The 27246-nt window shown below is 39.0% G+C and overlaps 2 protein-coding genes and 1 pseudogene across 13 annotated transcripts in view; 1 reads left to right on the top strand and 2 right to left on the bottom strand.

Annotated features, from left to right (window-relative positions):
* The window catches only part of PLEKHH2 (pleckstrin homology, MyTH4 and FERM domain containing H2), a 124200-nt gene that overhangs the window by 8789 nt on the left and 88165 nt on the right, over nt 1-27246 (top strand). For 9 of the 12 annotated variants that reach the window (XR_012422426.1, XR_012422427.1, XR_012422428.1 and 6 more), the window contains one exon: nt 23151-23213. Coding sequence is in view for 9 of the 12 variants with exons in the window: in XM_074011877.1 (XP_073867978.1) it covers nt 23151-23213 (63 nt within the window). In the remaining 3 variants the exon portion in view is untranslated. Of the gene's footprint in view, nt 1-13995; nt 14198-23150; nt 23214-27246 lie in introns of all 12 variants that reach the window. The other 3 variants (XM_074011878.1, XM_074011874.1, XM_074011875.1) reach the window with 1 other exon arrangement.
* C1GALT1C1L (C1GALT1 specific chaperone 1 like) lies at nt 21011-22317 on the bottom strand. Its single transcript, XM_045369421.2, has one exon. It carries the CDS (start codon nt 22182-22184, stop codon nt 21237-21239), a length of 948 nt encoding a protein of 315 aa, XP_045225356.2. The 5' UTR covers nt 22185-22317; the 3' UTR covers nt 21011-21236.
* LOC135966928 (zinc finger protein 106 pseudogene) lies at nt 25398-26341 on the bottom strand (annotated as a pseudogene).

Raw genomic sequence — 27246 nt, 5'->3', positions numbered from 1 at the left:
ATTATTTTCATTGCTAGCCAAGAATCTCTTAGTGCAGAATTATTCTAATAAAATTCAGTGAAACATCATTCAGTCTAAGCTTGCATATATATCATCTCAAACTTTTGGGCTTTAACATCTTTTATGTGAAAGACTAAAGTTATCCTTACTCACTTTGGGTCAAGGATGACTCAGTAGTCAATCAATGAATCAATCCTGAACTTCAGTGTGCTTTATTTATTGATATTCCAGCAAAAGTATAGCTTATAAAATCCCAGTTTGAGTATCGACAAGTTGGAGAAGTTTTTTCTAACATAACTTAGTGACTCATCTTTTATCTTTTGCTCTTCTCTCAATGAAAATCATTTTCCATGTTGTACTATGATTTATCTGGTTATTTTCAACAACTCCAACTGCCCCATACAGTGATTTTTGTCAAGATTCACCAATTATGTCCTTGTTACTAAACCTCATAGACACTTCCCAGTTGTTGCCTAAGCCTCTCAGCAGTTGACACTGTTGACCACAGAATCCCTCTCAAAATTTTCCTGGTTTTCTTGACTTCTGTACTCATTTGGCTTCCTTATGAACTAAGTAGAAGGTATCACCTTATTTGGGTTCCAATTAGTTAACCTTTAAATTCTAAATTTTTTGGCAACATTTGTTCTGTTCTTTAGAAAGCATATTGCAGCAAGTTTTTCAATGAGTGCCCATTTTAAAAATAATACAAGTGTTGTTATCTCCAATAATTTCTCTATAAGTAAAAGAGCTTTTTTATTATTAATTTTATGCTATTAAATTAAATGTTTTCTTTGTCAGTGAATGAGCATTGATAGGAATATTATTTCAGAATTGCTGTTCTAGTTGTGGTTTCTTTTTCTTTAATTTTCTTTTTTCTTTTTTTTGGTCTGTAGTTTGTATCTGTAACATAAATTCTTTGGCAGATCTAAGAAATGGAATTATTCTGATGTGTTTTACACATTGGAAAGTAGATAAATGTGCCAGGTTACTCATGGCTTCCCAGTAAATATATTCAACACAAGAATAAGGATTTTCACAACATTTTCTATTATATTCTATTATGAATATTTTTCTCAGGTTTAAAAATTTATTTTGGTCTCCATCCATGTTTTAATGAAAATACCTAATATTTATTGATTTATTATGTATAGGATAAGCACTGTATAGGTATGATTTATTTAATTCTTATAACAACTTGTGAAGTAATACATTTTGTTGTGCTCATTTTATAGATTAGGAAACTGATGCTTACTATGCCAAGAAATCTTCTAAGTGCTTTAAATATATAAACTTTTAAATCCTTTTAACTATCCTACGAGGTAGCTACTAATATTATCCACATTTACAGAAGAGGAAACTTAGGCATAGAAAAGTTATTTAACTTGACTGAGTTCACACCAAAAAGTGAATAAGGGAGCCAAGATTCAAACCCAGGCATTCTGCCTTTTTAAGCCTGAAGGCTTAGCCATCACTCTCTATGGCCTTTCTAATTTTCACCTTCCTTGCCTTCTCTGATATATCTATTCACTCATCCATTCTGTTCTCTATTCAGCCATGCAACATAAAAATCCACTTCTGCTTGGGGGCAGGTACCTGTGTGTGTATGTATGTATGTATGTATGTAGGTATGTATGTAATATTAACAATTTACATAACATTACTTAAGCAAACCCCATGGCATTACTTTTAAGTGCCAACTTGAGTCAAATGTTGCATTCCAGAGACTGGTCTGGTCCTATCCACCTCTTTGGTTTTGTGTTAGCACCAGTCAGCCCCAGGGCTTCTCCCTAATAGTGCTCTATACTTTCCCCCTAAATGGATGCAGGCCCAAGGCTGAAGATTCTTGAGAGAATACTAATTTGGTTCTTTAGCTCTTTGCCAGGAATTGTGGCCAACTTCTCTTTCCTGCAACAGTTCTAGTTCTTAGTTCCACTTTATTGGTTATGGGTATAGGAAGCTGACCCTGGGGGCCAAATATGGTTCCTAAGTCTTTACTGCAACCATCAACTAGTTTAAACCCCACAGGAACCCTATGAGGTGATTGTTATTATCCTCAATCCAGAGAATTAATATTAAGGCTGAGAGTAATTGAGTAGCATGCCCAATATCACACAGCTAACAAAAAGCAGAGCTGCCGTTAGACTGTAGATCTTTCAGACTTGTGATGTAGCTAGTAGAGTGTCTGGCACATAGAAGTAACTCATTATTATTTTCCTATGTCTTTCTGTTTTTTGGTTTTGTTTGGTTTGGTTTTTTGAAATGGAGTCTTGCTCTGTTGCTCAGGCTGGAGTGCAGTGGCGTGATCTCAGCTCACTGCAACCTCCACCTCCCAGGTTCAAGTGATTCTTCTGCCTCAGCCTAATGAGTAGCTGGGACTACAGGCACATACCACCACGCCTGGCTAATTTTTGTATTTTTAGTAGAGACGGGGTTTCACCATATTGGCCAGGATGGTCTTGAACTCCTGACCTCGTGATCCGCCCACCTTGGCCTCCCAAAGTGCTGGGATTATAGGCGTGAGCCACCGTGCCTGGCTTTTTTTCCTGTGTCTTTCTGAATGGACACACTGGTTAAGTGAATGGGGAGGTGACCTAAATGTAATTACATTTGTGTGTGTGTGTGTGTGAGAGAGAGAGAGACAGGGTCTCACTCTGTTGCCCAGGCTGGAGTGCAGTGGTGCAATCTCGGCTCACTGCAACTTCCACCTCCTGGATTCAAGTAATTCTCCCACCTCAGCCTCCCAAGTAGCTGGCATTACAGGCACGGGTCACCACATCAGGCTAATTTTGTATTTTTGTTAGAGACGGGGTTTCACCATGTTGGCCAGGCTGGTCCTGAACTCTTGACCTCAAGTGATCTACCCATCTCGGCCTCCCAAAGTGCTGGGATTACAGGCATGAGCCACCATGCCTGGCCTTAAATGTAATTACATATTTATAGCAGATGTATTTCTGAATTTTTTACGGAAAAATATGTGAGATGATCTAGGTGTTTTTATGATTAGAGATGAATTTCAATTATATATGCCCTATATTTTTGGAGATGAAGTTGGAGAATACATGGGATCTTTTAGAAAAGTTGTTTTGCACCTATTTTTTTCATCACAGTTTCCAAGTAACTTAGAACATTGAAGCTTGTGAAGAAAAAGGCCTTATTGAAGTCTTGGGCAAATGCTGCTGTAAGTGGGAGAGGTCTTTAGAGGAATTTAAGGAATGGTGTTGGAAATATCCCTAGTATGCCAAATATAAACTCTTCAGGGAAGCTGAGATTTAAGTAGTTTTCCTACTTTACAATATTACTAGTTAGTTTTCTGAGTCAGGGAGGGAAAAGGGAAAGTTTCTTTGTAAGTTGAAGTGAAATGTTATTTCCTATGAGTTAGATTTTCAGTGAAAAGGAAAGGGAGAAAAATATGAAGAATTTTCCTTTTGGACATCAGCATGGCTCGCATAACCTCATGCTACCTCTACCTGATGCGGCATTGCCATTTGGAATTTCCTGCCACTTGGCATTTCTTTTGTGATTGTGATCCCCTTGAAGCAGCCTCGGATTGTGTCACAGGAATAAGGAGTCCTTGGACAGCATAGCATATGCTTTTACCCAACAATCCAGTACAATATCATGATTAACCTATTTAAATTATACATTCCCTCAGTTACTCTACTGGCTTGCCTAATGTTTCACAGTGTCTAATGGAAATTCTACATATACTAACAATGAGACTGTACAGGCTAATTTAAATGTCACATCTTTGGTTACTGGTTGAAGATATTTATTATAAAAACATAAAATAATGTTTGGTGGTAGAATGTTTCACGGGGTCTGTGGGGGAAAAGACAGGAAGAGAGACACGTGGCAGGGAACTGCTGTCCACATCAGTGGATGTGAAGATCCTACAGGATTCCACCTAAATTAACCAATCCATTAAACAAATTTATTTGTGTATGATCCCTTTAACAGTGAGAGGCTCTGTAAGAATACAGGCTCAATGGCAAATTTCCCTCTGCCACTTGTTGCTAAGTTCACTTTGGCTACAGAGGGTACTTCTGTAGTAGTAAATTAAGCACTAGGCTTAGAATTTGCTGCTTCATTTTGTTATTACATAATTGGCCTGTTCATAAAATACTTATTTTTGTCCAAAGCCTGATATGGGACAATAGATCATTTCAGGTTTGTTTTTCTTTTTTTTTCTTTTTCTTTTCTTTTCTTTTCTTTTTTTTTTTTTTTTTGAGACGGAGTTTTGCTTTGTCGCCCAGGCTGGAGTGCAGTGGTACCTTCTGCCCCCGGGTTCAAGTGATCCTCCTGCCTCAGCCTCCCGAGTAGCTGGGACTACAGGCATGCACCACCATGCCCAGCTAATTTTTGTCTTTTTAGTAGAGAAGGAGTTTCACCATTGTTGGCCAGGCTGGTCTCAAACTCCTGACCTTAACTGATCTGCTCACCTTGGCCTCCCAAAGTACTGGGATTACAGGTGTGAGCCACTGTGCCCGGCCATTTCAGGTTTCTTTTACTGACTTAAGATAGATTGGCTATGGAATTGGCCCAAGGGTTACATCATATTCTCTATTGTGAAAGTATAAACTTACATGAATATTGTCTGCATTGCTTTTTTGAGTATTTTGCAAAGTTATTGTCCAGCATGAATGATTATATTAATAGAAACAATCACTCAAAAACAAAGCATTACCTTTCTTCTTTTCTTTTTCTTCTTTTTTTTTTTTTGAGATGAAGTCTCACTCTGTCGCCCAAACTGGAGTGCAGTGGTACGATCTCGACTCACTGCAGCCTCTGCCTCCCGGGTTCAAGCGATTCTCCTGCCTCAGCCTCCCAAGTAGCTGGGACTGCAGGCTTGCACCACCATGCCTGGCTAATTTTTTGTATTTTTAGTAGAGACAGGGTTTCACTATGTTGGCCAGGCTGGTCTCAAACTCCTGACCTCGTGATCTGCCCACATTGGGCTCCCAAAGTGCTGGGATTACAGGCGTGAGCCATTGCGCCCAGTCAGCATTACCTTTCATACTACTCTTATATTTAAACTGGTTTTAAAATAATCTAAGTTTTATTGGATATACCTAATGTATATTTACATTAATACAATGTGAAGTGTTCAGAATTTATAATCTGTAACATAGATTGTGAAAATGTAGTGATTACCCTTTATCAAGTTTATCCACACATCATAATTTTTTGGAGTTAAAATCTTTTCATTCATTCGTTCATTCATTCATTTTGTTCAGTAAACATTGAGTTTCTGTTATATGTATTCATTATGCCTTCCTCAACCATTGTTGTATAAGTAAATCATCCAACATCTGGAGAGAGAGCACTTAGTTTTTTTCTAGGCAGTGGCAGAATTCTGTTAGAATCTCAGATTTCTTTTTTCTTTTCTTTTCTTTTTTTTTTGACATGGATTCTTGCTCTGTTGCCCAGGCTAGAGTGCAGTGGTGCTATCTCGGCTCACTGCAACCTCTGCGTCCCAGGTTCAAGTGGTTCTCCTGCCTCAGCCTCCCAAGTAGCTGGGATTACCGGTGCCCACCACTGTGCCTGGCTAATTTTTGTATTTACGTAGAGACAGGGTTTCACTGTCTTGGCCAAGCTGGTCTTGAACTCCTGACCTTGCGATCTACCCACCTTGGCCTCCCAAAGTTCTGGGATTACAGGTGTGAACCACACACCCATCCCTTAAATCTCAAATTTAGCTTCTCTTGGTTATATCTCTATCCCTTTGTTTCTTTCTGTGATAACTTCCCTGATAACATGTAACTTGCATTGTTCCTGTTATGAATGTTATGCCTTTAAGTTACAGATAGAAGATTTCTAGGCTGAACGAATAGCAGACAAAGGACAGAAATCAAGACAAATGCTTTTCAGCTAAGATTTTGTGTGTGTGTGTGCTTTTTTTTTTTTTATTTGGGACTCTGATTTTCATATAGTTCTGTATCACTATACACTGTGTGCATCTGGCTTATAAATTCTATAGCACCTGTGGTTCAACTAAAAGGGCATTAGGGAATCAGAACATGAAGACTGAAATCCCAGCCATGTACAAGGCATGTTCATTCTGAACATCAATTTTCTAATCTCTGTAATGGGAATAACAATTCCTGTCTCACAGCATAGCTGTGAAATAGTGTATTTGAAAGTTCCTGGTTCCTAAACACTAATTTGAATTTTTAAAAAGTTATCTTCTATTCCCTGAATTATCTTTCTTTCTCCTAGGATTATTTTCCTGTTTTTATGTTTGTAATTACTTTTCAGGTTGCAAACTTTTCTCAAATGCCTGATGATTTTTAGTGGTCTATTTATATTTAAGAATAGGACACCTGCAAAGTGGCAGTTATGTATAACTGGTCAGTTGCTGGTTAGCAGTCAATCTTTTCTTTAGTGTGAGTGGATGGGAGAGTACCTGCTGGGCGGTGAGCTCATAGATGGCATAGCTGTTGGACTAGTGCACTCCAGTTCATTTATTCAATTTCGTAAGAGAAGAACTTTTCCATTTTTTTAGCAGGAAGTAAATGCTTAGCTGCTAGACATTTGGCAGATGGGGAAAAGAGAGAAGGTTTCAAGGAATTAGTTGACTCTAAGGGCCACAGATTTTTCCATTAATACCTACTGTTTTCAGTCCGACATATCACTCCATCTCTAGGTCTTTGCAGGGCTCTGCAGGGCATTTGGCCCTTAGGAGGAGAAGCTCAAGACTTATTCTCCAAGCCTTATTCTAGGCTATGCTACCCAGAACTCTGCTACACTAAAAATAGGGGGATTAATTGACTGTATGCATATTTAATGGTAAGCTGACCCTTCACCCCCAACCTCCTTTATCCCACTTGGCTCCTAAAATGCTAGCAGCCACCCTTTATTCTACAGGAGGAGATAGAAGTCTCTAGGGACTCCATGAGTCCAGGAGGAAAGAAACAGGGATGCTGACATCAGTAGTTTCCCATCAGGGAGCATCCTGAAGTTTTTAGTCAGCTTTTTAACCTAAGTAGCACATCATAGGTGACTGGACGTCTGAAGAAAGCCTCTACCATGAAAGATAGGGCACAATCAGAAAAAACCAGCATTGCCTATATGGGGAAAAGTAAGCAAAACAAAATGAGCAAAACTCTATCATTGAATATTCTCAGAGAGAAAGGAAAGGATAGTGCATCCAAGAAACAGGGAGTATTCAGAGAATAAATAAGGGCTTTTAGAAAACCAAAAACATCGTAGAAAAAAATGGCAAACTTAAGAGCAGGGTTGAAATATAAACTTAGGGAAAGTTCCTGGGAAGTAAAGCAAAACACTAAAGAGATGGAAAACAGGAGAGAAAAGATGAGAAATTTAGAGGTCCAGTTCAATATGTCCAAGATCCAAGTAATAGGAAGACTAGAGGGGAGAAAATAAATGAAACAATACAAGAAAGTTTCCTAGAATTGAAGCATACAAGATTCCAAGTTGAAAGTGTCTATCAAGCACCTACCATAACAGATTAACATAATTTCCACCTCAAGGTACATCATAATGAACGTTTAGAATATAGAGATCAAAGAAAAGATTCTGCAAAACTTTCAGAGAGAAAAAACAGGTCACATACAAAGCCTCAGGAATTGAAATGGCTTCAGACCTTTCAAATGCACCACTAGAGATTAGAAGATAATGAAACAATGTCTTCAAAATTCTGAAGGAAAATTATATCAAACCCAGAATTCTGTACCGAGGCCAATTATGAATTTTATTTGAAGGTAGAATGAAGATATTTTGAAGACATTCAAGGTCCCATGTAACTTCTCTGAGGACTCCCCAAAGGGAGTGCTTTATTAAAAGGAGGAAGTAAACCAAGAACAAGGAAGGCATGGGATACAGGAAACAGGAGATTCTATAGGGGAGAAAGTTGAGGGGTCTCCCCAAGACGTCAGCTGTGCCCAGGCAGAGAGGGGAGCCAGTTGAGCCTCCTGAGTAGCTGGGACTACAGGTGTGCACCACCACATCCAGCTAATTTTTTTGTATTTTTAGTAGAGATGGAGTTTCACCATGTTGGCCAGGATGGTCATGATCTCTTAACCTTGTGATCTGCCTGCCTTGGCCTCCCAAGTGCTGGGATTTCAGGCATGAGCCACCGCGCCCGGCCTTCTTTATGTTATTCAGTAAGGCTTTGAGAAACATAAAAACAAACACAAAGTAAATCCAGTTGCGAAGTAAATGGGCTTGTTTAGTTTTCTCAGGGGAAATGTTAATAGGATGTTTCCATGGAAATAATTATCTAAACAAAATAACAATTGTGAGTTTTCAGAATGCGTCACAAAGCATTTGCCACATATATTTTGATGTTAGATGTGCTTGGGATCAGGATTGTTATATCTTCTTGATGAATTACTTCATTTATAATTATTGATTCTCTTTATTGCTAGTTTTGTCTGGTTTTAATATTGTTTTAAATTAATATTTGGGTCTATTTTTCTGTCTCTTTAATTTCAACCTCATAGTGAAATGTTTTAAATATGCTTTTTGGTTTTTTGAGACAAGGACTAGCTCTACCACCCAGGCTGGAGTGCAGTGGTGAGATCTCAGCTCACTGCAACCTCTGCCTCTCCAAGCTCAAGCTATCCTCCTACCTCAGCCTCTTGAGTAGCTGGGACTGTAAGTGCATACCACCATGCCCAGTTAATCTTTGTATTGGTTTTTGTTTTTTTTGGTAGAGATGGGAATTTGCCATATTGGCCAGACTTGTCTCGAACTTGTGAGCTCAAGCCATCTGCCTGCTTTGGCCTTGCAAAGTGCTGAGATCACAGGCGTGAGCTACCATGCCTGGCAAAATTATGCTCTTTTAAATAGTGTGTAGCCAGATTTCTTTATCCAACTACGGAAATAATATCTTTAAATATATCTGAAATCAAAATAAATGCATTCTATTTTCTGTATGTCATGTTGATCAAGTTTTCTTTATCTCTCCCTGTTTCCATCCTTCTTCCCTCCTGGCATTTTTGGAAGCTCTAGATTGAATTTCTTTTTCTTTTTTCTTTTCTTTCTTTCTTTTTTTTTTTTTTTTTTTTGAGGCAGAGTCTTGCTTTTGTCCAGGCTGGAGTGCAGTGGCGCGCAATCTCATCTCACTGCGGCTTTTGCCTCCTGCATATAAGATTGGCATGCTCAAAACAAAAAACAAAAACAAACCATATTTCTATATGCCAATAGCAACTGACTTTAAAAAAGCATAATAGAGATGAAAACAGCAATCAGAATAGCAACAAAATTTATACCAGTCTAGGAATTAACAGAGATGATGACTTTTTCTTTTTTTTTTTTGAGACTGAGTCTCACTGTGTCGCCCAGGCTGGAGTGCAGTGGCGTGATCTCGGTTCACTGCAAGCTCTGCCTCCCGTGTTCACACCATTCTCCTGCCTCAGCCTCCCGAGTAGCTGGGACTACAGGTGCCCGCCACCATGCCTGGCTAATTTTTTATATTTTTAGTAGAGACGGGGTTTCACTGTCTTAGTCAGGATAGTCTCGATTTCCTAACCTCGTGATCCGCCTGCCTTGGCCTCCCAACGTGCTGTGATTACAGGCGTGAGCCACCGCGCCTGGCCAGATGATGACTGTTATACACTGAATTTCTGTTAAGTGTAACCACTTAAAACTCTTGTCCCCTTAACTTTTTTTTTTTTTTTTTTTTTTTTTTTTTTAGTTGCCAGCATTGACTGGCACAGTGGCTCGTGTCTATAATCCAAGTGCTTTGGAAGGCCAAGGTGGGATGATTGCTCGAGGCCAAGAGTTCAAGACCAGCCTGGGCAACATAGTAAGATCCCCCCCCATCTCTACCAAAAAATTAAAAAATAGGCTGGGCGTGGTGGCTCACGCCTGTAATCCCAGCACTTTGGGAAGCTGAGGTGGGCAGATCACTTGAGATCAGGAGTTCGAGACTAGCCTGGACAACATGGCAAAACCCCGTCTCTACTAAAAATACAAAAATTAGTCAGGTGTAGTGGCACATGCCAGTAGTCCCAGCTACTCAGGAGGCTGAGGTGGGGGAATTGCTTGAACCTGGGAGATGGAGGTTGCAGTGAGCCAGCCAAGATCGTGCCACTGCACTCCAGCCTGGCAACAGAGTGAGGCTCTGTCTCAAAAAAATTAAAATAAAGAAATCAAAATTAGCCAGGTGTGGTGTGCACACCTGTAGCCCCATCTACTCGGGAGGCTGAGGCAAGAGGATCGCCTGAACCCGGAAATTCCGGGCTGCAGTGCTATGATATGATGCCTGGGGGGCGGGGGGGAAGGCTCGCACAAATACTTTATAACATTATAATAGAACTTCAAACTGGAATGCGGCAAGGAAACGTGGGGGATGATTAAAAAACAAATCTGTATAGGGTAGTGTAGTGGTGGGGGATTTGGTGAAGGAAAGGTGAGGAAATCAAGAGCAGTGGAGAGCAAGGTATCAAAACCAGGAACTGCTGAAATCCTTACAATAGCTGGGATTGATTTTTCTTTAGATAACACTTTAGAAACTAGGCATTTTCTAGAACACAAACCAGCACCTTCAATTTAAACTTTCAGGAAACTCTTGAAATGTAGGTAATTATGTATCTTTGATGGACAATGGAAGATGCTAAATGCTATGTGAATCCATTAGAAACCGTAAAATGGCAGGTAACCAGAAAGACTTCAGATGCCTCACCTTGTCCTAGAGAAAACTAGTGGTTTTTCCAACATTGCCACAAAACGACCTACTTTGAAAGCCTAAGGTGGTGTGGAGACGGGTTGGAAATAACACTTGGAGTAGGATGATTATTACAACTGAATGAGATTTTTCGTCTTGGAGAGTAATTCAGCCCTCAACAACCTCTTGAGCTTTGCAACAGGAGCAGACTTTTAATTTGTAATATTAGATGCATTTTCATGAAAAGGAAAAAATACACATTCTTTGTTCAGAAAAATCTTTCTCTGAAGGTTAACTTATCATTGTACCATTAATACTTTATCATCTATTTAATTTGGAATGTATCTTAGTGATTTTTTTTTGTTTTTTTTGGGGGGGTGGGGGATAGAGTCTCGCTGTATTACCCAGGCTGGAGTGCAGTGGCATGATATGGGCACACTGCAACCTCCGCCTCCTGGGTTCAAGTGATTCTCATGCCTCAGCCTCCTGAGTAGCTGGGACTATAGGCGTGTGCCACCATGTCGGCTAATTTTTGTATTTTTGGTAGAGATGGAATTTTGCCATGTTGGCCAGGCCGGTCTCAAACTCCTGACCGCAAGTGATCTGCCCGCCTCAGCCTCCCAAAGTGCTGGGATTGTGGGCATGAGTCACTGTGCCCAGCCTATCTTAACGATTTAAATGGACTTTTTTTTTTTTTTTTACTTGAAAACAAATCTGTGTAATACATTTATTTTTGGCATATGTTTATATAGTTTGTGGAATGGAAAGTTAGGAAAAGCTCTGTACTTTTTTTTTTTTTTTTTTTTTTGAGATGGAGTCTCGCTCTGTCGCCCAGGCTGGAGTGCAGCGGCGCGATCTCTGCTCACTGAAAGCTCCACCTCCTGGGGCCATTCTCCTGCCTCAGCCTCATGAGTAGCTGGGACTACAGGCACCCGCCACCACGCACAGCGAATTTTTTTGCGGTTTTTTAGTAGAGATGGGGTTTCACCGTGTTAGCCAGGATAGTATCGATCTCCTGATCTCGTGATCCTCCCACCTCGGCCTTCCAAAGTGCTAGGATTATAGGCGTGAGCCACTGCGTACGGCCGCTCTGTACTTTTTATGAGTATACTTCTTGAGTATACTTCTTGAAGCTGAGACACTGAATTTCTCCATTTCACATCCAAGGACTGAGAGCTAAGAGAAGATATTCCTAGAAGCTGCATGTCAAAATGAGAGTGGCTTCCAGTGGAATGATGACCAGATAGATGATCACAGGAATAGTCAGAGGATTATCTTTACAGGTCGACACATAACAGGGTAACCTTGGGGTTATCTATTGCTGCATAAAAAACTACTTCAAAACTTAGCAGCTTTATTGATTTAGCCATTCCACGATGTATACATATTTAAAAACATCGTGTTGTACACAATAAATATATACAATTTTTGTCCATTAAAGAAAACCGTAGTGGGCTGGGTGCGGTAGCTCACGCCCATAATCCCAGCACTGCGGAAGGCTGAGGCGGGTGGATCACCTGAGGTCAGGAGTTTGAGACCAGCCTGGCCAACATGGTGAAACCCTGTCTCTACTAAAAATACAAAGAATTAGCCAGGCATGGTGGCAAGTACCTGTAATCCCAGCTACTTGGGAGGCTGAGGCAGGAGAATCGCTTGAGCCCAGGAGGCAGAGGTTGCAGTGAGCCGAGATCATGCCACTGCATTCTATCCTGAGCAACAAGAGGGAAACTCCATGTCAAAAAACAAACAAACAAACAAACAAAACAAAACAAAAAATCCTTAGTGGCTTCAATTAACAATCATTTTATTTGTTCGTGATTCTGTTGGTGGTTCTTTTACTCTGTTTGGCGTGGAATGGGATCACTCATGTGACTGCATTCAGTTGGCAAATCAGCTGGAGGGTGGACTCACTGCGGGTGCTGGGACAGCTGGGTCTGGATATCCAAGATGAATTCACTTGGATGTCTAGGTCTCCTGGCCTCCTGTCTCTGCCTTCCAAGTAGTTGGGATTACAGGTGTTTCCAAGAAGTTGGGATTACAGGCGCACGCCGCCACACCTTGATTTCACTCACATATCTGATGCCTCAGCTGGGAGTGGTGAAACAACTGGAAACTATCCTAGCCACCCTGCTAAACCAATCCCAAGGCAGCCAGATCTTTTTCCATGGTGATTGAGGGCTCCAAGAAACAGCAAGTGGAAGCTGCAAATCTCTTCAGGCCCAGTCTCAAAAGGTACAAAGCACTCTAACAACCAAAGCCCATCACAGGGTGGCCCAGTGTTAAGGGAAGGGGAAATATTCTCTATCTGTTGATGGAGGACATCCCATGGAAAAACAGCACGTGGGATAGGAGTTACTGGATCACCTTCTGGTTGTCTAACATAAACTTGTTTCTGTCTATTGAGAAATTGAATTGTTTTCAAGTTTCACATGTAGTGCACCATGCAGGTCTGTCTGTACTTCAAGAGGGTGGACCCACCTCTGCAGAAGATGATCTCTAAATGTATTCCCAGTATCTGCAGCATTGATAGACACTGGGCAGACTGGTGTAGGGTAGGGCAGATAATAATTTATATTACAGGTGTGTCTTAAAATTTTAAGGGTAAACACTGTTTTGCCCTCCTTCTTCCATGTCTACAATTGTGCCTACAGTTTAAATTATAACACATACATATATAAATTGTCCTTGCAGAAGCTAAAGTTAATACAATATCATTTTCTGTCTTCTGAACAGTGATCTTCACATTATTCGACTACCCATTGAATATTTCTTCATCTTCCTTTGTATTACTATCTTGAGCTTTCATTTCATTTTTTAAAATAAAACATACAGGCCTTAGGCAATTATTCGGCATTGTACAGGGAGTGTACTTTTATCTTTCAGCATAATTGTGCTATTCCTATTTGCTCACTTTTTTTCTTCTGCTTCTTCCCATTACTTTGAAGTCTCTGTATATCTCTTAAATCTGGTAATTTATATTTTTCACATTCATATGTATTAAATAATACGTGAATTCTTTGTACAATTTTTCATGTTATGAGCCCTCTCTTCTCCTGTGTTCAGAGTAGAGTTTACTTCATCTGTATTATCTATTGCTGTATTAACAACCCCAAAATTTCATGGCTTAAAACAACTATAAACATTTATTATCTTGCACAGTTTCTACGGATTAGAAATTTGGGAGCGACTTAGCTTATGTCTTCGATGAGGTTGCAATCAAAATGTTGGTCTGGGATGTAGTAATCTGAAGGCTTGACTGGAGCTGGAGGGTTCACTTTCAGTGGTTCACCAAAATGGTTGTTGGCAAATTGGTATTGGCTGTTGGTAGGAAGCCTCAGTCCCTAAGTGTATGGATGTCTCCACAGGACTGCTTGAGGGTTCTCACAGCATGGTGGCTGGCTTCCCCCAGAGCAAGTCATCCAAGAGAATGCAAGGTGGAAGATGCAGTGCGTTTTATGACCTACCCTCAGAAGTCATACTTCATCATTTCCACAATATCCTGTTGGTTGCAAAGGTCAGCCCTATGTTGTGAAGGAAAAAACTACACATGGGTGTGATTACCAGAAGGTGAGGATCGTTGAGAGCCATTTAGAAGCTGGCTACTGAACCATCTATTGAGTTTTTTCTCTTTCAGTGACTGTGTATTTCTAAATTTTTAATACTTTTTTTTCTTTTTTTGAAACAGAGTCTCACTCTGTTGCCTGGGCCTGAGTGCAGTAACTTGATCTCATCTCACTGCAGCCTTGACCTCCTGGGCTGAAGCGATCCTCCCACCTCAGTCTCCTGAGTAGCTGGGAATACAGGTGCATGCCACCATGCCTGGCTAATTTTTGTATTTTTTTTTTTTTGGTAGAAGTGATGTTTTTGCCATGTTGCCCAGGCTGGTCTCGAACTCCTGGGCTCAAGCCATCCACCTGCTTCAGCCTCCCAAAATGTTGGGATTACAGGCGTGAGCCACCAAGCCTGGCCAAGACTTTAAGCTGGTTTATTTTCCTGCCTGCTTGTTCTTGTTTAATACCTTCCTGCTGTTTTTCTTCTTTTTTTCAATTCTTGTCTTTTAAAAAATAGATGTCATTCTCATTTCATCTCTTTGACAATCCTAAACATAAGAAATCTAAAGTCTTTCACATGGTGTTATCATTTTTATTTTACCAGACTAAATTGGTCTTTTGACCATTGATACTGTTATCTGTATTTCTTAGTTTTCTTTGTATGTTTTGGAATTTGGGGTTGCAAGGTACTTTTTTTTGTTTTTGTTTTTTTGAGACAGACTCTCACTGCATTGGAGTGCAGTGGTGTGATCTGGGCTCACTGGCAACCTCTGCCTCCCAGGTTCAAGTGATTCTTCTGCTTCAGCCTCCCAAGTAGCTGGGACTACAGGCACGCACCACCACACTCAGGTAATTTTTATGTTTTTAGTAGAGACAGTGTTTCACCCTGTTGGCCAGGCTGGTCTCGAACTCCTGACCTCAAGTGATCCACCCACCTTGGCCTCCCAAAGTGCTGGGATTACAGGTGTGAGCCACTGTGCCTGGCCTGCAACGTACTTTTAAAAAAAAATTTTTGGTCAAGTTAATTGAGTACATATGTAAAAGTCACCCTTTTGGGTGTTTAGTTCAGAGTTTTGGCAAATATACACGATTCCGTAACCACTACCACAATCAGCATACACACTATTTCCATCACCTCAGAAATTTCCCTCCTATGCCTTAACAGTCTGTCTTCTTCTCAAACTCTAAGCCCTGGCAATCACTGATATAGTTTCTGGACCTTTAGTTTTGCCTATTTTAGAGCATCAGTATGACATAAGGTGTATAGTTTTTAGTGAATGGCCTCTATCATTTAGCTGTATTCTTTATTTCTCTTAAGTAGAACTTCTGGGTCAGCAAAAGAATTGATAAACTCAACACATAATGCTTTAATGAGAAATCAAGGTGAAAAGGAAGAAACTTTTTTTTTTTTTTTTTTTTTGAGACGGAGTCTCACTCTGTTGCCCAGGCTAGAATGCAGTGGTGTGATCTCAGCTCACTGCAACCTCCACCTCCTGGGTTTGAGTGATTCTCATGTCTCAGTCTCCCAGAAACTTTTAAACATCAAAGTGAGGAAAGGTAAAAAGGATTTGAAATAATGACTAGTATTAAAGATAAGCAAAGAAGATACAATATACAGATAAAAGAAGCCCCTGAAGAAAAAAATCAAAACAAGGGAATGAAACAAATGCAAACAGTATAATTTAAGAAAAGTTTACAGAAACTTAAAAAAGCAAAATGTTGCATATTGAAATAGGGGATCATGTGGCTGAGAACATTAACCTAGAATGACCTACTTCAAGGCATATTTTTCATCAAAATACTGAATGTTAAAGAAAAAGAAAACATTCTTTAGGTATTTAGGCAAAAATAAAAACATGACCTTTATATCATTAGGAGAATAAAATTATGTTGTTACACTGATAGTAATGCTTTATGCCAGGAGAACATGGAATACCATGTTTCAGATATCAAGGAAAGCACATATGATCCAAGGATTTTGTGTCAAGCAGAACTGGCTTTCAACTATAAAGGGCATAGGAAGCAGCTATTAGCAGTTCAAGAACTCAGAAAATATTGTTCCTAGGAGTTCTCCCTAAGAAATTTAGAGAATGAGGTTCAGACAACTAGAGTAACTAGGGAGATTGTAGTATGTGATGGCTATATGATCTGACATTGAAGATAGAGTAAACCAATAAAAATTGGGGAAAAAATTGCATATTTTAAAGTATATTTCTGAACTCTATTTTGTTCTATTCATCTAATATGTCTGTTTTTACCCAAATATCATTCTTTTGACTACTATTGCAATTTTATAAGTCTTGATGTCAGGTATTATAAATATTCTATTTTTTTTTTCTAAGTTGTTTAGGCGATTCTAGGTCCTGTGCATTTCTATGCCAATTTCAGATTCTTCTTCTTAATTTGTGCAGAAAGGCCTGCTAGGATTTTGATTAGACTGGGTGGAATCTATAGGTCAACTGGACGAGAACTGACAATAATATCGAGTCTTCTGACTCATAGTTTAACTCTCCATTTATTTAGCTCTTCTTTAATTTTCCTAATCAGTATATTGTGGTTTTCAGCATACAAATATTGTGCTTATTTTGTTACATTCGTACCTAAGTATTTTATGGTTTTGATACTTTTGTAAATGCTACTGTTGTTTAAATTCTAATTTCAACTGTTTATTGCTCTTATTTTTTTTTAACCTTTTTTTTTTTTTGAGACGAAATGTCGCTCTTGTCCCCCAGGCTGGAGTGCAATGGCACGATCTTGGCTCACTGCAACTTCTGCCTCCCGGGTTCAAGCGATTCTCCTGCCTCTGCCCCCGACTAGCTGGGATTATAGGCATCTGCCACCATGCCCAGCTAATTTTTGTATTTTCAGTAGAGACAGGGTTTTACCATGTTGGCCAGGCTGGTCTAGAACTGACCTTAGGTGATCCACCCACCTCGGCCTCCCAAAGTGCTGGGATTATAGGCGTGAGCCACCACGCCTGGACGTTTATGGCTCTTATATAGAAATACAGCAGATTTTTGTATATTGACCTTGTATCCTATGACCTTAATAAACTCATTCATTAGTTCTTTTGTAGATTATTTGGGACTTTATGTGCAGATAGTCATGTCATCTGTGAATAAATATTGAATTATTTCTTCCATTCCAATATATACGCTTTTTATGTTTCTTTCTTGGCTATTACATTGGTTAGCACCTGCAGTAAAACCTTGAGTAAAAGTGGTAAAATGATATTCTTGTCGGGGAAAGCATTCAGTCTTTCCCATTAAGTATGATGTTAGTTATAGGTTTTTTTGTAGATACCTTTTATTAGGTATCAGAAATTCCTTATATTTTTAGTTTGTTGAGATTTTTATTGTGAATGGATGTTGAATTTTGTCAGATGATTTTTCTTCGTCTATTGAAATGATATTTCTTTTCTAGCCTCTTGACATGATGAACTACATTGGTTTATTTTTCAAATGTTAAAACAACCTTGCATTCCTAGGATAAACCCCACTTAATCATGACATATTATCTTTATTGTGTATGTTTAGATTGGATTTGCTGATATTTTGTTAAAGATTTTTGCATCTGTATTCACAAGGATATTAGTCTAATCTTTTTCTAGTTTTGGCAATACTGGCCTTATAAAATGTGTTAGGAAGCATTCCCTTCTCTTATGTTCTGGAAGAGTTTTTGTTGAGTTTCTATTCATTCTTCCATACTTTTTTTGGGTAGAATTCACAAGTGAAACCGTCCAGTCCTGGAGTTTCCTTTGTGGGAAAGTTTTTAACTACAAGTGTGATTTATTTAATAGACATTGGGCTATTAAGCTAACTTATTTCTTCTTAAATGAGCTTTGCTATTTTATTCAATTTATGAGCATGAAGTAGTTCATAATATTGTTATTTCATTAGCATCTGTGGGGTCTGTGGTGATGTCTCCCTTTACATTACTGATACTGATAATTTGTGTCTGTTTTCTTTTTTGCTTTATTAGTCTGGTTAGAGAGTTATCAATTGTATTGATATTTTTAAAGAACCAGCTTGTTTTATTGATTTTTCTCTGTTTTTATGTTTTTAATTTTATTAATTTCTCCTCTAATCTTTATTATTAGTTTTTAAATTTCTGTTGGCTTTAGGTTTAATTTGCTCTTCCTAATGATTTTAATTCATTCAGACTCTTGCATTTCAGCTTATGCCCTCACTTCTCCACAGTGCAGCTGGAATCACAAAAGTCACTAATGACCTCCTGATTAGCAGTGGCGTCATCACCAGTTGTTACCTAGTTTGATTCCACTTCAGCATTTGAACCCTTTTTCTATGTACATTTATATATAGCCTCTCTAATTTCACAGGTCATTTGAAAATCTTCCTCTTAATTTTCTACTCATTCCCTCTAAGGGAGCAGAATTACCTTTGATTGACAATTGGCTACTATTTCTAATGCAAGGTTCTAACACCCTTTTTTTTTTTTCCTCCCTGCCATTATTCTCTTACTTTTTTCAGCTCCATAAAACTCCCTGTGGTGCCTCATCATGTATGATACAAACTACTTTATCCACAATCCTGTCACTTAGATATAGACAACTCCTTTTTAATTCCATAAAAACAGGCACACATAACATTTTAACAAAAATTTGATTGCAACATTCATTACTGCTTTGCAGTCCCTTTTTCCTCAGTATATCATTTATGTATAATATCATTTTATATATCATTTACACTTATTTTTTAAAATGTCATTTATATCTTCTCAAATATATTTAAAACTTTTTATTAGAGAGATTTTCAAACATACAACAGTAAGCAGAATGTTATAATGGACCCTCATGTACACATCACCCAGCTTTCATGGTTGTCAACTCAGGGCCAATCCTGTTTCATCTACACCCTGACCTACTTCTTTCCTCCTGTGTTATATTGAGACAAATATATCATTTCCTCCATCCATGTAAATTTGTAATGACTGTATGGTATCTAACTGTATGGATGTACCATTATTTATATATTTGCATAATCCTGTTTTTGGACATTTGTGACTTTTAGTTTTATCATTCAAATTATAACAGTACAACTGCTACCATAATATTTTTAAATAAATGAGATACCACCAGCTTTTCACATTGCTTGAATATATTTTCTTATTTTTATCCCTATAACATCCTGTAAAGTAGTTAGAACAGGTTATATTATCCACATTTTATACACAAGAATTTTAGAATCCAGTGGCAAACTATTGGTGAATAGTAGAGTTTCCTAAAATTATTCATAAAAATAACACATATATATGGTAGAAATAGGCTGCTTTAAAAATTTCTATGTAAATATTCATTGTACACCTATTAAGTATTAGATACTATGTTGGATGCTTTTCTGTTTAATCTTCACATAAATGCTGTGAAATAAGTGTTGTATCATTTTGCAGGTAGGGAGCAGAGACTCAGATAAGTTAAATAATGTACCCATCATCACATAGCTAGTAAGTATTGGAATCTGGGTTCCAATTTAGGTCTTGCCTTTAATTTCAGTATTCTTTCCAATTTTCCCTATATTAATATTTCAAGGATTACCTCCTTTTCATTAAGAAAGCAAGTAACTTTTGAGCCTGATTCTGCCTTCAAGCAACTTACAGTGTAGTTGGGAAGATAGTACAAGATAGGAAGTCAGTGCCATAGGAGCAGAAAAAAAGTTATTTGGCAGTGGTAAAGATAATGATGCTGTCCTTAATATATGCGTGGTACTTTAGGCATGACAGCTTTGTCATTTCATCAATAATTTGTGATATATTAAATACCTACTATGTAGAAAGACCTGTATTCGTTATGTAATAGTGAAGCAAGCTGACTTTTGTCCTTCCTGTTATCACTAGAAACTAAACATTTGAGGAGAAATCAGACAAGATATTTGCATAGTCCTCTTAAGAAAACTATTTTTTTCACTAGCAAAATTTTGTGCATTCTTCTGTTTCTCCTGGCAATCCTGACAATATTCAAAATCCAGGCTAAGGCTCCAGAAAAACCAAATTTCCCTGAAAATAGAATATAGTTATATTGTAGAAGTGACAATTGTCAGCATATTGCCAGTAGTGGAAGAATGTGGTATTGGCATGTGTTTGCTAGTTGGTTTTTGGTTTAGGGAATATTCTAGAGACATCCAAAAGACATAATACTTGTCCAGTTGCTTCTATATAGTGCCATAGTCTATAAACAAGTAATTCAACAAAATGCTTTGAAACCACAATACTTGCTCATTCAACATTTGAAATATTTTCACAGAAATTAAATGAGGTACTGAGAATGCACTTGCACGGTATTATTTACATATCCAAATATTTGAAACCTCTTCCAGAATCTAGATCCCTGCAATAAACTGCCTTTTAAAATGCTGCCATGGGGCTGGGTGCGGTGACTCACACCTGTAATCCCAGCACTTTGGGAGGCTGAGGCGGGTGGATCACCTGAAGTCAGGAGTTTGAGACCAGCCTGACCAATATGGTGAAATGCCATCTCTACTAAAAATACAAAAATTAGCTCAGCATGGTGTTGTGTACCTGTAGTCCCAGCTACTCAGGAGGCTGAGACAGGAGAATCACTTGAACCTGGGAGGCGGAGGTTGCAGTGAGCCGAAATTGTGCCACTGCACTCCAGCCTGGGTGACAAAGCAAGACTCTATTTAAAAAAAAAAAAAAAAAAAATGCTGCCATGTAGACAGGCAGTTAAATATGTGGCCATACATGGTGACAACAAATGTTCTACACCTTTATTAACCAGTAGAAATATGTAAGCTACATGTGTAACTTAAAATATTCTAATAGACACATTAATAAAATTAAAAAGCAGGTGAAATTAATTTTAATAGTATATTTTATTTAATGCAAAATACCCAAACATTAGTTCAGTGTGGTGTCAATATAAAATATTACTAATGAGATGTTTTATGTCTTCATACTGTTTTCAAATAATATATGAATTATTGAATGAAGTGTGTATTTTACACTTACACTGTATCAGAATTTGGACTAGCCACATTTCAAGTGCTCTTGGACAGCACAGGTCTATAATTCTCCAGCCCTCAGTCATTTTCTGAACCAACTGGAGGCAAGAAAACGAGTGTGTCATTGAAATAGTGTCCAAATGCCCTGAGCCGGTACAGGCCATACATCATTACTTCCATCTTTTGCGGGGTCAGTCCATTAAAAGTAACAGCCACATCTGAACAGCAGCCTTCTACTACTTGCTGAGGGTTATTAGACAATGCCTCTTCAATAAGCTGTGCGATTGGTTTTGTATTAAATACATCTCTTCCTTCATAATCCTCTGCATTTTCTGCATGAACTCCTGCATATTTCAGGCATATTGCCAGCTGCTTATCTTCAGATAACTTCCAAATCACACTTTGATCTGCACAGGTCTCAGAGTTATTGAGAAGTCTGTTAAGTCTTTTCATCGACTCTGTACTTAAGACAATCCCTCCTTCCACAGTCACGTATTCGAGGTCTCCAGATACAACAGTGTGACCCAGATAGAAGGGTTGGGATGCATCCCTTGTAAACAAAAGATACTTTAAATTTTCAATGACGGCAAACGTAGTGGGAAGTGCAAGAAAGAACCAGTTGTAGTTGTCACCATACTTTTCAAAGACGTATTTGTAAGTGGTCCTCATCTGTACCCACCTGTCATTGCTTTCTATATTGAACAAATTATCATTTTTAGTATTGTAGAGCTCTGCTTTGTCACAGTGTTTGGTCCAGGTCTCTTTCAGTACAGCCCAGTAACTCTTATCTTCGGATTCTCCAAAGATGATACAGAAAACACGAATACTTTTACTGAGTTCCACGAGTATCACTTTCGAAGTGTTTAAGAAATCGTTCCTGTTAGCTGGACGAAGGTGATGGTGCTCGTGGTCTTCAGTTTGACCTCTGTGTCGAATGTGAATTTGGCCAAACATAGTTATCAAAACCCAGGAAATGCTCCCAAGCAACATACCCTTAAAAAATGATGTCCCACTAGCGGAAACCATTTTCCAGGCGTTGAGGACAGTGCCCTCGGGTCAAAGGCAGCCTGGGACCGGGTCCTGGGGGGGGTCCCGCGCCTTCCGGAGCTCGCGGCCGCCCTCCCGGTTGGGCCACTCTAGCTGCGGAAGGTCGCTTCTCGGTGGCGTAGAGAAGGGGGCGGGGCAGGAGCCGGACGCGGCCGGCACTGTGGGTGGGGTCCGGGCTGCTGCGAGTGAGAGGTGTGCTAGCAGTTCTGCGCGCCTGGCCTCCCAACCAACAATAACGTTGAAAATGAGCAGAGGTCGAGTCACAGACGGCTCTGAAGTGGGCCAGACATCAGCACTGAGCCAAAAAGAATAAAATTGAGTTTTACCTCACGATTAGTGTATTCAGCCCCTGGTACAACACATCCCTATGTTGATTAGCATCGGGTCCTTCTTAAGGCTTTTAAAATTCTCCTTGTAATATTCGTTTTAGTATTTGTGTGTCTGTGTGTTTAATCAAAGAATCTCTTCTATACTCTCTCCATCAATCTGTAAGAATGTAAAACAACCCAGAGTTTTTATTGAAATATAGCACCCACGGAGTTTAGGAGAACACGTCGCTTCCCTGATGTCATTATGACTTTTTCATCAACCCATCAAATAGGACATTTGAAGCCTTTCTTTCCTCTTAGATTTATTTTCTTGTTCTTAGTATGTGTTAATCAGTAATTTTTAGTTTACAATCCACTGAAGAAAATTTTACTGATGAATACTCTTGAGGTATATATATAGTCCTTGTATTAAAAGTACCAAAACTCTGGCATTTTGATCAACTTTTAAATATGCAAAGAGCCTTTAATGTGCTAACTGTATTTAACTCATCTCCAGTGAACTACTTTAAAATATCCAAACTGATGATGACATGATGAGATTTTTTTTAAGCCTTTTTCAGAAAGGCTTATTTTTCAAAAATAAATTTTTGTATTTATATTTTCCCTCACTTTACAGATGCAGCAGCTTGAGAGACAAGTTATTGATGCTGAACGTCAAGCAGAAAAAGCTTTTCAACAGGTAGAGTAAAATTTTAGTTTAAATGTTTTTTCTGCCTCTACTACTCACATAAAGATTGTTTGGCTCATAATGGAAAGACAATCATCAGCCTGCCTCTACATCTTATCATTTTGACTGTTCATAGCTTGATCCATAAAGGAAATGGAGAATCTAACTCTATTTTGTCCATTAACAAATTTTCAAAGGAAAAAAAGGCTGTTTTAGGAAGTTTTATCTTCTGAGAAAACTTTTATGGTAATACTAACCATAATGGTTATGGTAATACTAACTATAATTAAGTTTTGTATATAAATATGTTAGTAGCAGCTTTATTTGTAGTCATAAAGAGTTGGAAATCATATGAATGCCATATTATAGGAGAATGAAAAAGTAAATTATTATCAACTCCATGAACCATTAGACAACCATTAAAATAATTGTTTCTAAGGCTATGCATTAATATGTAAAAATGCTTCGAGTTATATTAGGAAAAGTCAAACCTAAGAGTTAAAAAAAAGGCTGGGAGGAAACACCCCAAAATTTTAATGAAAGTTTAAAATTGTTCGAATTATGGAATCAGGAATTATTTTTTCCCCTATTTTCTTTTTCTTTCTTTCTTTCTTTTTTTTTTTTTTTTGAGAGGGAATCTTGCTCTGTGCCCCAGGCTGGAGTGCAGTGGTGCGATCTTGGCTCACTGCAACCTCTGCCTCCCAGGTTCAAGAGATTCTCCTGCCTCAGTCTCCTGAATAACTGGGATTACAGCTGCACACCACCACACCCGGCTAATTTTTATATTGTTAGTAGAGATGGGGCTTGTTGGCCAGGATGGCCTCAAACTCCTGACCTCAGGTGATCCGCCCACCTTGGCCTCCCAAAGTGCTGGGATTACAGGTGTGAGGTCTCGTGCCTGGCCCCCTATATTTTCATACTTTGAGTTTTTAAATATAACTTTTGTTTATTAAAAATTTTAAATTTTGTAATGACAGGGTCTCACTGTGTTGTCCAGGATGATCTTGAACTCCTGGCTTCAAGTGATCCTCAATGTCCCAAAGTGTTGGGATTACAGGTGTGAGCTCACTTGCTCAGACAGCTTTTATTATTTTTAAAAGATGTTTTGATAAGTCATATAACCCTTTCTGGGCCTTGCCAGCAGTAAAATGAGCAGTAAAATGATGGGTTTGGACGGGCCCACCCAGCCTTAAAGTTTAATGATTCTAAATCCATAGCTTCTCATTTCATGAAAAGATCTCAGTCATATTCAGTTTAATCAATGAGTTCCAGTGAGTTCTGGTGTTCTGCAGCACTATAGAGTAATATGGTTAACTATAATTTATTGCATATTTACAAAAAGCTAAAAGAGCCAGCTTTCTATATTTTCATAAAGCCAGAAGAGAGGATTTTGAATGTTCACAACACAAATAAATAATAAATGTTCGAGGTGCTGGACACACTAATTACCTTGATTTGATCATTACACATTGTATACACACATGGAAATATCACTCTGTATCACACAAATATGTACAATTATTTTGTATCAACTAAAAAGGAAAAAAAGGCTTAAATACAAAATTATTTTTCCTAAGAAGCACATATGAAATTCCTTATGCTTCCTCTAAGTTTGTCATGTTTCCTTCCTTCAACTTGAGTACTACCAAATCTTTTTTCTTTTTAATTTTTATTTTAGAGGGGTAAGGAGTCTGGCAACGAGGCTTTTCCCCTTGCCGCACTGCCATTCTTTCCACTAATTTTGGAAGTTGCAGTATCTGTTTGTTTAGTGGTTTGGCTTTCTGGCTGCTCAAAATTGAAGTCAAGTAAGCCTTCTGAAGGAAATTTATCACTTGTAAATCCTTCAGAAGGACCTCTATATGTGGCAGCCATACCAAGTTTCTCATTTTCTTGCCACTGCCAATTATCTCTCTCTCTTTTTTTTTTTTTTAAAATTGTTGAGGCGGAGTCTCGCTCTGTCACCCAGGCTGGAATGCAGTGGCCGGATCTCAGCTCACTGCAAGCTCCGCCTTCCGGGTTTATGCCATTCTCCTGCCTCAGCCTCCCAAGTAGCTGGGACTACAGGTGCCTGCCACCTCGCCCGGCAATTTTTTTGTATTTTTTTTAGTAGAGACAGGGTTTCACTGTGTTAGCCAGGATGGTCTCCATCTCCTGACCTCGTGATCCGCCCGTCTCGGCCTCCCAAATATATCTCTCTTAATTGTATTTGCTTGACTTACTATATTTCTTGTTTCACAGCATAGTCACATCTTCCATTTGACAATCAGAATTTCTGTTTCTGCCTCGTTGAAATTTGTGTCCAGGGCCACTTTAGTTGCAATTATTTTTACTACATACACTGGATTTCTAGTTTCTGTTACTGTTGTTCATATGCCAACTGGAAAAGCCACCTGTTCCTTCAGAATGCCAACTGGAATTCCTTCCTGTACCATTATGATTCCAATCTACTGTTCCACTGTTTGAATGCCAACCAACTCCAGAATTACTATGGTTGTGAAACCAAGTCAAGGAACCTCCTGCAACACCCTAATGCCACGCAGGACATCCTTTTGGTCCACCACTATTCCTCAAAGAATGCAGAAAGCTGTTTCTCCACGTATTATTAAAGCCATCTTTTTCCCAATTCCAATCCTGCTGTGGAGGTCCAGGGTGATGCCACGCTGGCTGACTGTAACTTTCTCTGTCTTGGTGAGGAATTTGGTGTTCTCAGCTCCATTAGGGTCACCTGTCATCAGAGTTTCCTTCTTGGCTGCTACTTGTCGACTTTGTTCTTTCCGTTGTTTTATTAATTGAATGAGTTCCTTGTCAAAATAATCTTCTTCCTTTTCCTCTCCTTTTCCATCATCTTCTCTCTCCTGGGCATGAACGTTATCTTTGTGCAGCTGGCCAGAAATGTGATTAGCATATGCAGAAAGACCCACTTCTGTGGCCCCGCACATTTGACACTCATGACTAGTGCCCCTTTTTGGAGCTGTACACAATGTGACACAATATGCATTTTTGTTCTCCTACCATAGTGATCAGATCTGAAGCACTCAACCAAACCCTCTTACTCCATCAGGCCACTGAGGGCCAGGCAAGGGAGCTCCCTGATGCCCCAGACACCCCATTCAGTTTTGGGTGGGAGAGCCCACTCTGGACCTGCTCCCTACCAGACCCCATCACCCTCAATTTTCATTTTAGATTCAGCGGATACATGAAAGATTTAATTTTACAGAGTAGAGTAAGTACCTAATAGATTTCTAAATAAGCCCAATGTAGCCTAATCTTTGATTTTCTTAATTATGCTTGAAAAGGAAATCTTGTAACTTTATTAGGCAAGACTTCAAGCACATACAAGAGTCGAGAAAATAGTATAGTGAACCCCTATCACCCACTTCAACAATTAGTCAAGTCATGGCTCATCTGTACCTCCACCCACTTCCCCTGCCCCCCTCACACTGGACTGTTTAGAAGCAAATCCCTGACATGGTATAATTTCATCCACTATTATATACTATACTAATCTAAAACCAAACACTCTTAAAAATCATAACCACAATACCATCATTATACCAAAAAATTACCGATAATTCTTCAGTATATCAAAGATCTAGTTAGTATTCAAATTTTTCCAAATAGCTAATAATTGCTTCTGTGTTTTGTTCTTTAATCAAAGTGGAATTCACATAACATAAAATTAACTTTTTTTTGGAGACAGAGTCTTACTCTGTGGCCTGGGCTGGAGTGCAGTGATATGCTGTCAGCTCACTGCCACCTCCGCCTTCTGAGTTCAAGTGATTCTCCTGCCTCAGCCTCCCGAGTAGCTGGGACTACAGGCACCCACCACCACACCTGGCTAATTTTTTGTATTTTTTAGAGAGATGGGGTTTCACCATATTGGCCAGGCTGGTCTCGAACTCCTGACCTTGTGATCCACCCGCCTCAACCTCCCAAAGTGCTGGGATTACAGGCGTGAGCCACCGCACCCGGCCAAAATTAGCATTTTAAAATGAACAATTCAGTGTTGTGTACAATCATCACCTCTATCTAGTTCCAAAATGTT

Source organism: Macaca fascicularis, chromosome 13, assembly GCF_037993035.2.
Source record: "Macaca fascicularis isolate 582-1 chromosome 13, T2T-MFA8v1.1".
In the NCBI taxonomy this organism is placed as follows: Eukaryota; Metazoa; Chordata; class Mammalia; order Primates; family Cercopithecidae; genus Macaca; species Macaca fascicularis.
This window is presented reverse-complemented; position numbering and strand designations above follow the sequence as displayed.